Source organism: Leptodactylus fuscus, chromosome 2, assembly GCF_031893055.1.
Source record: "Leptodactylus fuscus isolate aLepFus1 chromosome 2, aLepFus1.hap2, whole genome shotgun sequence".
In the NCBI taxonomy this organism is placed as follows: Eukaryota; Metazoa; Chordata; class Amphibia; order Anura; family Leptodactylidae; genus Leptodactylus; species Leptodactylus fuscus.
In genome coordinates this window covers 66137960-66152132 of record NC_134266.1, presented here as the reverse complement: position 1 = coordinate 66152132, position 14173 = coordinate 66137960, and the positions used below count along the sequence as shown (strand labels likewise).

At 49.1% G+C, this 14173-nt stretch overlaps 1 protein-coding gene across 1 annotated transcript in view; it reads right to left on the bottom strand.

The window, feature by feature from the left end:
- The window catches only part of LOC142194053 (fibrinogen-like protein 1-like protein), a 31107-nt gene that overhangs the window by 16276 nt on the left and 658 nt on the right, over positions 1-14173 (bottom strand). Inside the window, exon 2 of the mRNA XM_075263079.1 lies at positions 9304-9468. Within this exon, the coding sequence (XP_075119180.1) occupies positions 9304-9468 (165 nt within the window). The remainder of the gene's footprint in view (positions 1-9303; positions 9469-14173) is intronic.

Below are 14173 nucleotides of genomic sequence, written 5' to 3'. Positions count from 1 at the left end.
ATTGACCCCAGCTACGAGTTGGAAACGTTGCAGCACTGGCGTTGGTAGACGTCAGCAGGCTGTGCTGAAGCTGATCAGCTTGGGGGACAGACAGCACACTGCCTCCGAGGTGAGGGATGCCCTCCTCGATGAGACGGCAATATGGTTTGAGCCGCTGCACCTGGGCCCAGGCATGGTCGTTTGTGATAACGGCCGGAACCTGGTAGCAGCTCTGGAGCTTGCCGGACTCCAACATGTTCCATGCCTGGCCCACGTCTTCAACCTAGTGGTGCAACGTTTCCTAAAGAGCTACCCCAATGTTCCAGAGCTACTGGTGAAAGTGCGGCGCATGTGCGCCCACTTTCGCAAGTCGACAGTAGCCGCTGCTAGCTTAAAATCTCTCCAGCAACGCCTGCATGTGCCACAACACCGGCTTTTGTGCGACGTCCCCACACGCTGGAACTCAACGTTTCAGATGTTGAATAGAGTGGTTGAGCAGCAGAGACCTTTGATGGAATACCAGCTACAAAACCCTAGGGTGCCACAAAGTCAGCTGCCTCAGTTTCTCATCCATGAGTGGCCATGGATGAGAGACCTTTGTGACATCCTACGGGTGTTTGAGGAGTCCACAAGGAGGGTGAGCTCTGAGGATGCGATGGTGAGCCTTACAATCCCGCTCTTGTGTGTTCTGAGAGAATCCCTGATTGACATCAGGGATAACTCAGATCACACAGAGGAGTTAGGGATAGCATCCGATCCGTCACAGCTGGAGAGTAGGTCCACACATCTGTCCGCTTCACTGCGTTTAATGGAGGAGGAGGAGGAGGAGGAAGAAGAGTTGTCCGATGATGTGATGGTGATACAGGAGGCTTCCGGGCAACTTCGAATCGTCCCATTGTTGCAGCGCGGATGGGTAGACATGGAGGATGAGGAGGAAATGGAGATTGAACTTTCCGGTGGGGCCAGAGGAGTCATGCCAACTAACACTGTGGCAGACATGGCTGAGTTCATGTTGGGGTGCTTTACAACCGACAAGCGTATTGTCAAAATCATGGAGGACAACCAGTACTGGATCTTTGCTATCCTTGACCCCCGGTATAAAAACAACATCTCGTCTTTTATTCCGGTAGAGGGGAGGGCCAATCGCATCAATGCTTGCCACAGGCAATTGGTGCAGAATATGATGGAGATGTTTCCAGCATGTGACGTTGGCGGCAGGGAGGGCAGTTCCTCCAGTAGGCAACCAAGTTCTCACCGGTCCACACAAACGAGGGGCACACTGTCTAAGGTCTGGGACACCTTGATGGCACCCCCTCGCTAAAGTGCCGCCACGGAGGGTCCTAGTGTCACCAGGCGTGAGAAGTATAGGCGCATGTTGCGGGAATACCTTTCCGACCACAGCCCTGTCCTCTCCGACCCCTCTGCGCCCTACACGTATTGGGTGTCGAAGTTGGACCTGTGGCTTGAACTTGCCCTATATGCCTTGGAGGTGCTGTCCTGTCCTGCCGCCAGCGTCCTATCTGAGAGGGTGTTCAGTGCAGCCGGTGGCATCATCACTGACAAGCGCACCCGTCTGTCAGCTGAGAGTGCCGACCGGCTCACTTTGATAAAAATGAACCACCACTGGATAGAGCCTTCATTTTTGGGCCCACCTGTGTAAAGCACCCCAACATGAAACTCCATGTCTGTACTCAACCTCTCCAATTCCTCCGCATCCTCATACTCATCCACCATAAGCGTTGCACAATTCTGCTAATACTAGGCTCCCTCCACCCTGATTTCCCCCAACTCTGCTGGTTAGAGGCTCCCTCCACCCTGCTTTCCCACAACTCTGCTGGTTAGAGGCTCCCTCCACCCTGATTTCCACCAACTCTGCTGGTTGGAGGCTCCCTCCACCATGAATTGGTCCAAACTGGGCTGTTTAGCGGCTCCCTCCACCATGAATTGGTCCAAACTGGGCTGTTTAGAGGCTCCCTCCACCATGAATTGGTCCAAACTGGGGTTTTTAGAGGCTCCCTCCACCATGAATTTGCCCAAACTGGCCTGTTTAGAGGCTCCCTCCACCATGAATTGGTCCAAACTGGGGTTTTTAGAGGCTCTCTCCACCATGAATTGGTCCAAACTGGGCTGTTTAGAGGCTCCCTCCACCATGAATTGGTCCAAACTGGGGTTTTTAGAGGCTCCCTCCACCATGAATTGGTCCAAACTGGGCTGTTTAGAGGCTCCCTCCACCATGAATTGGTCCAAACTGGGGTTTTTAGAGGCTCCCTCCACCATGAATTTGCCCAAACTGGCCTGTTTAGAGGCTCCCTCCACCATGAATTGGTCCAAACTGGGGTTTTTAGAGGCTCTCTCCACCATGAATTGGTCCAAACTGGGCTGGTTAGAGGCTCCCTCCACCATGAATTTGCCCAAACTGGCCTGTTTAGAGGCTCCCTCCACCATGAATTTGCCCAAACTGGCCTGTTTAGAGGCTCCCTCCACCATGAATTGGTCCAAACTGGGGTTTTTAGAGGCTCTCTCCACCATGAATTGGTCCAAACTGGGCTGTTTAGAGGCTCCCTCCATCATGAATTGGTCCAAACTGGGGTTTTTAGAAGCTCCCTCCACCATGAATTGGTCCAAACTGGGGTTTTTAGAGGCTCCCTCCACCATGAATTTGCCCAAACTGGCCTGTTTAGAGGCTCCCTCCACCATGAATTGGTCCAAACTGGGGTTTTTAGAGGCTCTCTCCACCATGAATTGGTCCAAACTGGGCTGTTTAGAGGCTCCCTCCACCATGAATTGGTCCAAACTGGGGTTTTTAGAGGCTCCCTCCACCATGAATTGGTCCAAACTGGGCTGTTTAGAGGCTCCCTCCACCATGAATTGGTCCAAACTGGGGTTTTTAGAGGCTCTCTCCACCATGAATTTGCCCAAACTGGCCTGTTTAGAGGCTCCCTCCATCATGAATTGGTCCAAACTGGGGTTTTTAGAGGCTCCCTCCACCATGAATTTGCCCAAACTGGCCTGTTTAGAGGCTCCCTCCACCATGAATTGGTCCAAACTGGGGTTTTTAGAGGCTCCCTCCACCATGAATTTGCCCAAACTGGCCTGTTTAGAGGCTCCCTCCATCATGAATTGGTCCAAACTGGGGTTTTTAGAGGCTCCCTCCACCATGAATTTGCCCAAACTGGGCTGTTTAGAGGCTCCCTCCACCATGAATTGGTCCAAACTGGGGTTTTTAGAGGCTCCCTCCACCATGAATTGGTCCAAACTGGGCTGTTTAGAGGCTCCCTCCACCATGAATTGGTCCAAACTGGGGTTTTTAGAGGCTCCCTCCACCATGAATTTGCCCAAACTGGCCTGTTTAGAGGCTCCCTCCATCATGAATTGGTCCAAACTGGGGTTTTTAGAGGCTCCCTCCACCATGAATTGGTCCAAACTGGGCTGTTTAGAGGCTCCCTCCACCATGAATTGGTCCAAACTGGGGTTTTTAGAGGCTCTCTCCACCATGAATTGGTCCAAACTGGGCTGTTTAGAGGCTCCCTCCATCATGAATTGGTCCAAACTGGGGTTTTTAGAGGCTCCCTCCACCATGAATTTGCCCAAACTGGCCTGTTTAGAGGCTCCCTCCATCATGAATTGGTCCAAACTGGGGTTTTTAGAGGCTCCCTCCACCATGAATTGGTCCAAACTGGGGGTTTTAGAGGCTCCCTCCACCATGAATTGGTCCAAACTGGGCTGTTTAGAGGCCTACTCCACCATGAATTGGTCCAAACTGGGGTTTTTAGAGGCTCTCTCCACCATGAATTGGTCCAAACTGGGCTGTTTAGAGGCTCCCTCCATCATGAATTGGTCCAAACTGGGGTTTTTAGAGGCTCCCTCCACCATGAATTGGTCCAAACTGGGGTTTTTAGAGGCTCCCTCCACCATGAATTGGTCCAAACTGGGCTGTTTAGAGGCTCCCTCCACCATGAATTGGTCCAAACTGGGGTTTTTAGAGGCTCCCTCCACCATGAATTTGCCCAAACTGGCCTGTTTAGAGGCTCCCTCCACCATGAATTGGTCCAAACTGGGGTTTTTAGAGGCTCTCTCCACCATGAATTGGTCCAAACTGGGCTGTTTAGAGGCTCCCTCCATCATGAATTGGTCCAAACTGGGGTTTTTAGAGGCTCCCTCCACCATGAATTGGTCCAAACTGGGCTGTTTAGAGGCTCCCTCCACCATGAATTGGTCCAAACTGGGGTTTTTAGAGGCTCCCTCCACCATGAATTTGCCCAAACTGGCCTGTTTAGAGGCTCCCTCCACCATGAATTGGTCCAAACTGGGGTTTTTAGAGGCTCCCTCCACCATGAATTGGTCCAAACTGGGCTGTTTAGAGGCTCCCTCCACCATGAATTGGTCCAAACTGGGGTTTTTAGAGGCTCCCTCCACCATGAATTTGCCCAAACTGGCCTGTTTAGAGGCTCCCTCCACCATGAATTGGTCCAAACTGGGGTTTTTAGAGGCTCTCTCCACCATGAATTGGTCCAAACTGGGCTGGTTAGAGGCTCCCTCCACCATGAATTTGCCCAAACTGGCCTGTTTAGAGGCTCCCTCCACCATGAATTTGCCCAAACTGGCCTGTTTAGAGGCTCCCTCCACCATGAATTGGTCCAAACTGGGGTTTTTAGAGGCTCTCTCCACCATGAATTGGTCCAAACTGGGCTGTTTAGAGGCTCCCTCCATCATGAATTGGTCCAAACTGGGGTTTTTAGAGGCTCCCTCCACCATGAATTGGTCCAAACTGGGGTTTTTAGAGGCTCCCTCCATCATGAATTGGTCCAAACTGGGGTTTTTAGAGGCTCCCTCCACCATGAATTGGTCCAAACTGGGGTTTTTAGAGGCTCCCTCCACCATGAATTTGCCCAAACTGGCCTGTTTAGAGGCTCCCTCCACCATGAATTGGTCCAAACTGGGGTTTTTAGAGGCTCTCTCCACCATGAATTGGTCCAAACTGGGCTGTTTAGAGGCTCCCTCCACCATGAATTGGTCCAAACTGGGGTTTTTAGAGGCTCCCTCCACCATGAATTGGTCCAAACTGGGGTTTTTAGAGGCTCCCTCCACCATGAATTTGCCCAAACTGGCCTGTTTAGAGGCTCCCTCCATCATGAATTGGTCCAAACTGGGGTTTTTAGAGGCTCCCTCCACCATGAATTTGCCCAAACTGGCCTGTTTAGAGGCTCCCTCCACCATGAATTGGTCCAAACTGGGGTTTTTAGAGGCTCTCTCCACCATGAATTGGTCCAAACTGGGCTGGTTAGAGGCTCCCTCCACCATGAATTTGCCCAAACTGGCCTGTTTAGAGGCTCTCTCCACCATGAATTGGTCCAAACTGGCCTGTTTAGAGGCTCCCTCCACCATGAATTGGTCCAAACTGGGGTTTTTAGAGGCTCTCTCCACCATGAATTGGTACAAACTGGGCTGTTTAGAGGCTCCCTCCATCATGAATTGGTCCAAACTGGGGTTTTTAGAGGCTCCCTCCACCATGAATTGGTCCAAACTGGGGTTTTTAGAGGCTCCCTCCACCATGAATTGGTCCAAACTGGGGTTTTTAGAGGCTCCCTCCACCATGAATTTGCCCAAACTGGGCTGTTTAGAGGCTCCCTCCATCATGAATTGGTCCAAACTGGGGTTTTTAGAGGCTCCCTCCACCATGAATTGGTCCAAACTGGGGTTTTTAGAGGCTCCCTCCACCATGAATTTGCCCAAACTGGCCTGTTTAGAGGCTCCCTCCACCATGAATTGGTCCAAACTGGGGTTTTTAGAGGCTCTCTCCACCATGAATTGGTCCAAACTGGGCTGTTTAGAGGCTCCCTCCACCATGAATTGGTCCAAACTGGGGTTTTTAGAGGCTCCCTCCACCATGAATTGTTCCAAACTGGGCTGTTTAGAGGCTCCCTCCACCATGAATTGGTCCAAACTGGGGTTTTTAGAGGCTCCCTCCACCATGAATTTGCCCAAACTGGCCTGTTTAGAGGCTCCCTCCATCATGAATTGGTCCAAACTGGGGTTTTTAGAGGCTCCCTCCACCATGAATTGGTCCAAACTGGGGTTTTTAGAGGCTCCCTCCACCATGAATTGGTCCAAACTGGGCTGTTTAGAGGCTCCCTCCACCATGAATTGGTCCAAACTGGGGTTTTTAGAGGCTCCCTCCACCATGAATTTGCCCAAACTGGCCTGTTTAGAGGCTCCCTCCACCATGAATTGGTCCAAACTGGGGTTTTTAGAGGCTCTCTCCACCATGAATTGGTCCAAACTGGGCTGTTTAGAGGCTCCCTCCATCATGAATTGGTCCAAACTGGGGTTTTTAGAGGCTCCCTCCACCATGAATTGGTCCAAACTGGGCTGTTTAGAGGCTCCCTCCACCATGAATTGGTCCAAACTGGGGTTTTTAGAGGCTCCCTCCACCATGAATTTGCCCAAACTGGCCTGTTTAGAGGCTCCCTCCACCATGAATTGGTCCAAACTGGGGTTTTTAGAGGCTCCCTCCACCATGAATTGGTCCAAACTGGGCTGTTTAGAGGCTCCCTCCACCATGAATTGGTCCAAACTGGGGTTTTTAGAGGCTCCCTCCACCATGAATTTGCCCAAACTGGCCTGTTTAGAGGCTCCCTCCACCATGAATTGGTCCAAACTGGGGTTTTTAGAGGCTCTCTCCACCATGAATTGGTCCAAACTGGGCTGGTTAGAGGCTCCCTCCACCATGAATTTGCCCAAACTGGCCTGTTTAGAGGCTCCCTCCACCATGAATTGGTCCAAACTGGGGTTTTTAGAGGCTCTCTCCACCATGAATTGGTCCAAACTGGGCTGTTTAGAGGCTCCCTCCATCATGAATTGGTCCAAACTGGGGTTTTTAGAGGCTCCCTCCACCATGAATTGGTCCAAACTGGGGTTTTTAGAGGCTCCCTCCACCATGAATTTGCCCAAACTCTGCTGGTTAGAGGCTCAATCCACCCTGATTTTCAAAACAAATGTTGGTGCCAACCTCAACTTACTACAAGGGCCAAATTCACTGCTGGTGACAAGCTCTCCTCACTGCAAGTGCCAAATACACATGTTTCAAGGTGTTTTCCTACTGTCAGAGAGGTGGTATTGAGTGTGTAAAGTGTGTAGTTGTTAGGCTGTGATGTTGGGGTAATAGAGGGTCTTTGGTGTGTTAGATGCCCCCAGACATGCTTCCCCTGCTGTCCCAGTGTCATTCCAGAGGTGTTGGCATCATTTCCTGGGTTGTCTTAGTGGACTTGGTGACCCTCCAGACACGGATTTGGGTTTCCCCCTTAACGAGTATCTGTTCCCCATAGACTATAATGGGGTTCGAAACCCGTTCGAACACACGAACATTGAGCGGCTGATCGAATCGAATTTCGAACCTCGAACATTTTAGTGTTCGCTCATCTCTAATTATTAATTCATTGTACATTTTTTATTGTGAACCACCGAGATCGTATAAAGGAGTAAAACAGTACTTTAACCCTTTCCTGCCGATGGCATTTTTTTTATTTTCGTTTTTCGTTTTTGACTCCCCTCCTTCTAAACCCCATAACTTTTTTTATTTCTCCGCTCCCAGAGTCATATGAGGTCTTAATTTTTGCGGGACAAATTTTTCTTCATGATGCCACCATTAATTATTCTATATAATGTACTGGGAAGCAGGAAAAAAAATCAGAATGAGGTGGATTTGAAGAAAAAATGCATTTCTGCGACTTTCTTACGGGCTTTGGTTTTACGGCGTTCACTGTGCAGCCAAAATGACATGTCCCCTGTATTCTGTGTTTCGGTACGGTTCCAGGGATACCAAATTTATATGGTTTTATTTACATTTTTCTCTAAAAGTCGCCATATTCTGACAGCCGTAACTTTTTTATACATCAGTGTACGGGGATGCATAGGGCGTCTTTTTTTGCGGGGCTGGGTGTACTTTTTAGTTCTACCATTTTCGGGAAATGTTATTGCTTTGATCACTTTTTATTCAAATTTTTATAAGGATCAAAACAGTGAAAAAAACGGCGGTTTGGCACTTTTGACTATTTTTCCCGCTACGGTATTTACCGAACAGGAAAAATATTTTTATAGATTTGTAGAGCGGACTGCATAGACCAGCCTGCAAAAGAAAAAGCTTGCAGACAAGACTGGGAGCCTTGTAAAGGCTCCCGGCTTTCATGCCAACGTGACGTCGGCCCTGGAGCATGCTCCAGGAGCTGGCGATCACCCGCAAAATGGCGGCGCCCATGCGCCGCCGAGAAAATGGTGCCTTTGACCGTGGCGCCGGAGGGGTTAATGCCTCCGATCGGTCCCCATTAGAGCCGGTCGTCTACTGCTTAAAGCAGTAGACACCCGGCGGCTATGGCGGTCGCCCGGCTCCTGGGCGGTCGCCATAGTTACACACCCGACATGCGCCGTACTATCACGGTGCATGTCGGGAAGGGGTTAATATTAATGACCTGTCCTTAGCATAGCTCATCTGTCCGGTAGGATTCCGAATCCTGACAATTCCACTGATCATCCATGATGCATCAGAAATAGCATATTGTGTAGGACCTTACAAAGGTATTGCAAATTCAGCCCCATTCTAGTGAAAGGCATTGCAAATTCAGCCCATTGAAGCATAGTATAGAACCATGCTGGTTGTTATGCACCGAGGCCCTGAAATCAGCTAATGATAGGTTCACCTATGTTAAAGTCATAGAATGTCCTTGGGACAATCCTGCAGGTTTCAGCCTTTCAGCTTTGTTGTTTCTTAAAGGGGTTGTCCAGTTTTAGACAGATAATGATTGCATAATGAGCAGCTATACTATTTTTTTATTATTATCAATTCCTCTTGGTTTTCTAGATCTCTGCTTACTGTTATACATTCTGCTTACTTCCTGTGACTAAAACTGAGTCCACGTGATGAACTCCATTACAGTCACTGCACAGTGATCAGACATCAGTCTAGTAGTAAGCTGTGCGCTTGTGGACCCATTACATGACCATGGACTGTATATCACATGATCATGGACAGCAAGCAGAGCTCTAAACTTTTCATTATACAAACAATAACGTTTGTATCTCAACATTTGTCCAAAACTGGACAACCCCTTTAATTCTCTACATTATTTCTAAACACTAGAATGTAATTCTGAAGAGTGGGAAAAGTGAAACAATATAATGATAGCTAATGAACTGATCTGCAACAGGAAAAGCTATGTGCCAAGCGCGCTGATGTCACATGAAAGATCAGATGTTAATGGCAGTAAGTAGCAATTATGAGACAAATCACTGGAGAAAAGATACATGCATTGTTGACTAATAGTCACTCACCAACATTTGGGTAGTTTATGATATCTTCTTCAGTGATTCCATTCAGTGTATGGCCATTTTGAAGGTTTAATAATGCAGACAGCTCCAGTTTGTACCCATAAACAGCACAAACCACCCCTCCAATGAGGAGGAATAGTATCAGAGACCCATGCATCCCTTGGACCCCTGGGTAAGAAACAAACATTCATACAATCATTGTTAGTAAATGTAGTAATTAGAGATGAGCGAGTAGTACTCGATCGAGTAGGTGTTCGATCGAATACTACTAGCTGTTCGAAGTTAAGATTCGATGCAGAACCAGCGTTGATTGGCAGAATGCTATGGACTTGGTAAGTTGAATTTGATCGAATGTTGCCTACCCATGAAACAAGCATTTCCCCCCATTAGAGATGAGCGAACAGTGTTCTATCGAACACATGTTCGATCGGATATCAGGGTGTTCGCTATGTTCGAATCGAATCGAACACCGCGTGGTAAAGTGCGCCAAAATTCGATTCCCCTCCCACCTTCCCTGGCGCCTTTTTTGCACCAATAACAGCGCAGGGGAGGTGGGACAGGAACTACGACACTGGGGGCATTGAAAAAAATTGGAAAAAGTCATTGGCTGCCGAAATCAGGTGACCTCCATTTTAGACGAATAGTGGATTTCAAATCCGGGTCATATGAGAATGTGAACTTTGTGACTATGAGACAGGGATAGCTGTACAGGCAGGGATAGCTAGGGATAACCTTTATTTAGGGGGGAATGTTATTAAAAATAACTTTTTGGGGCTCTATCGGGTGTGTAATTGTGATTTTTGTGAGATAAACTTTTTCCCATAGGGATGCATTGGCCAGCGCTGATTGGCCGAATTCCGTACTCTGGCCAATCAGTGCTGGCCAATGCATTCTATTAGCTTGATGAAGCAGAGTGTGCACAAGGGTTCAAGCGCACCCTCGGCTCTGATGTAGCAGAGCCGAGGCTGCACAAGGGTTCAAGCGCACCCTCGGCTCTGATGTAGGAGAGCCGAGGGTGCACTTGAACCCTTGTGCACCCTCAGCTCTGCTACATCAGAGCCGAGGGTGCGCTTGAACCCTTGTGCACACTCTGCTTCATCAAGCTAATAGAATGCATTGGCCAGCGCTGATTGGCCAATGTATTCTATTAGCCTGATGAAGTAGAGCTGAATGTGTGTGCTAAGCACACACATTCAGCTCTACTTCATCGGGCTAATAGAATGCATTGGCCAGCGCTGATTGGCCAGAGTACGGAACTCGACCAATCAGCGCTGGCTCTGCTGGAGGAGGCGGAGTCTAAGATCGCTCCACACCAGTCTCCATTAAGGTCCGACCTTAGACTCCGCCTCCTCCGGCAGAGCCAGCGCTGATTGGCCGAAGGCTGGCCAATGCATTCCTATGCGAATGCAGAGACTTAGCAGTGCTGAGTCAGTTTTGCTCAACTACACATCTGATGCACACTCGGCACTGCTACATCAGATGTAGCAATCTGATGTAGCAGAGCCGAGGGTGCACTAGAACCCCTGTGCAAACTCAGTTCACGCTAATAGAATGCATTGGCCAGCGCTGATTGGCCAATGCATTCTATTAGCCCGATGAAGTAGAGCTGAATGTGTGTGCTAAGCACACTCATTCAGCACTGCTTCATCACGCCAATACAATGCATTAGCCAGTGCTGATTGGCCAGAGTACGGAATTCAGCCAATCAGCGCTGGCCAATGCATTCTATTAGCCCGATGAAGTAGAGCTGAATGTGTGTGCTAAGCACACACATTCAGCACTGCTTCATCACGCCAATACAATGCATTAGCCAGTGCTGATTGGCCGAATTCCGTACTCTGGCCAATCAGCGCTGGCTCTGCTGGAGGAGGCGGAGTCTAAGGTCGGACCTGAATGGAGACTGGTGTGGAGCGATCTTAGACTCCGCCTCCTCCAGCAGAGCCAGCGCTGATTGGCCGAATTCCGTACTCTGGCCAATCAGCGCTGGCCAATGCATTCTATTAGCCCGATGAAGTAGAGCTGAATGTGTGTGCTAAGCACACACATTCAGCACTGCTTCATCACGCCAACACAATGCATTAGCCAGTGCTGATTGGCCAGAGTACGGAATTCGGCCAATCAGCACTGGCTCTGCTGGAGGAGGCGGAGTCTAAGGTCGGACCTGAATGGAGACTGGTGTGGAGCGATCTTAGACTCCGCCTCCTCCAGCAGAGCCAGCGCTGATTGGCCGAATTCCGTACTCTGGCCAATCAGCACTGGCTAATGCATTGTATTGGCGTGATGAAGCAGTGCTGAATGTGTGTGCTTAGCACACACATTCAGCTCTACTTCATCGGGCTAATAGAATGCATTGGCCAGCGCTGATTGGCCGAATTCCATACTCTGGCCAATCAGCACTGGCTAATGCATTGTATTGGCGTGATGAAGCAGTGCTGAATGTGTGTGCTTAGCACACACATTCAGCTCTACTTCATCGGGCTAATAGAATGCATTGGCCAGCGCTGATTGGCCAGAGTACGGAATTCGGCCAATCAGCGCTGGCTCTGCTGGAGGAGGCGGAGTCTAAGATCGCTCCACACCAGTCTCCATTCAGGTCCGACCTTAGACTCCGCCTCCTCCAGCAGAGCCAGCGCTGATTGGCCGAATTCCGTACTCTGGCCAATCAGCACTGGCTAATGCATTGTATTGGCGTGATGAAGCAGTGCTGAATGTGTGTGCTTAGCACACACATTCAGCTCTACTTCATCGGGCTAATAGAATGCATTGGCCAGCGCTGATTGGCCGAATTCCGTACTCTGGCCAATCAGCACTGGCTAATGCATTGTATTGGCGTGATGAAGCAGTGCTGAATGTGTGTGCTTAGCACACACATTCAGCTCTACTTCATCGGGCTAATAGAATGCATTGGCCAGCGCTGATTGGCCGAATTCCGTACTCTGGCCAATCAGCACTGGCTAATGCATTGTATTGGCGTGATGAAGCAGTGCTGAATGTGTGTGCTTAGCACACACATTCAGCTCTACTTCATCGGGCTAATAGAATGCATTGGCCAGCGCTGATTGGCCGAATTCCGTACTCTGGCCAATCAGCACTGGCTAATGCATTGTATTGGCGTGATGAAGCAGTGCTGAATGAGTGTGCTTAGCACACACATTCAGCTCTACTTCATCGGGCTAATAGAATGCATTGGCCAATCAGCGCTGGCCAATGCATTCTATTAGCGTGAACTGAGTTTGCACAGGGGTTCTAGTGCACCCTCGGCTCTGCTACATCAGATTGCTACATCTGATGTAGCAGTGCCGAGTGTGCATCAGATGTGTAGTTGAGCAAAACTGACTCAGCACTGCTAAGTCTCTGCATTCGCATAGGAATGCATTGGCCAGCCTTCGGCCAATCAGCGCTGGCTCTGCCGGAGGAGGCGGAGTCTAAGGTCGGACCTGAATGGAGACTGGTGTGGAGCGATCTTAGACTCCGCCTCCTCCAGCAGAGCCAGCGCTGATTGGTCGAGTTCCGTACTCTGGCCAATCAGCACTGGCCAATGCATTTCTATGGGGAAAAGTTAGCTTGCGAAAATCGCAAACTGACAGGGATTTCCATGAAATAAAGTGACTTTTATGCCCCCAGACATGCTTCCCCTGCTGTCCCAGTGTCATTCCAGGGTGTTGGTATCATTTCCTGGGGTGTCATAGTGGACTTGGTGACCCTCCAGACACGAATTTGGGTTTCCCCCTTAACGAGTTTATGTTCCCCATAGACTATAATGGGGTTCGAAACCCATTCGAACACTCGAACAGTGAGCGGCTGTTCGAATCGAATTTCGAACCTCGAACATTTTAGTGTTCGCTCATCTCTACCCCCCATAGACTATAATGGGGTTCGAAACCCATTCGAACAGTCGAACAGCGTGCGGTTGTTCGAATCGGATTTCGAACCTCGAACATTTTAGTGTTCGCTCATCTCTAGTAGTAATATAACTTCTTCTTTTTTTTACTCGTTTTATTGAAGATAGATTACATAGCAGTACAAATAATGCAATCAGGAAAATTACGGTCACAAAAGAGCACAAAGTAAAATACAAAGAAAATATAAACAAGTAAAGATATGCCACATCGCCATGCCATCTCAGCCCAAACACATCCTCCATATCAATAGCACAATAAAGAACAAAATATCATAGCGTCAGTAATCACATGTCATTCCGACCCCAGGGGTCATGGAACTACCTGGTAGACATCGCTCCTCAAGACGTAAAAGCATCCAATGCTGAACGTAGGAGGAGGGCAGAGTATTGGGTTGCGGGGGAATCACCCCATACCTCATTAAGTTTTTGGGGACAACCCCTCCCTTTGTATATAATTTTTTTAAATGGAAGAATTGAATTAACCAGCTTCTGCCACTGGTATATCGACGGAGACTGTGGGGCCATCCACTGTAGGGCGATGGCCTTCCTGGCGTAGAATAAACATTCCCAAAGGAAAATCCGGGTATGATACTGCCACACCTCCTCCTCCAGCACGCCAAAAAGGCAGACTTCAGGAGAAAATGGGACAGGGTGATCCAAGACATCTGCCAAGAGGTCCACAACCCCCTCCAAAAGTTTTACACAATTGGACAACTCCACACCATGTGCCAAAAGGCTGCATGAGGACAGGGATACCTAAGGCAATTCGGATCAGCAAAGATGGGTCATCTTATGCAAATGGAATGGGGTCAGGTAGCACTGATGCAAGATAAAAATTTGAATACGTTTATTATTGGCCGAGGGTGAAACGTATAGAGGAGACTCTAAAATGTCCTGAAACGTCTCATCTGTCAGCTCCGGGATATTGGTGCAGCAGCGTGTCAGAGTCGGGGCCTCGGCTAAGGACGCTTT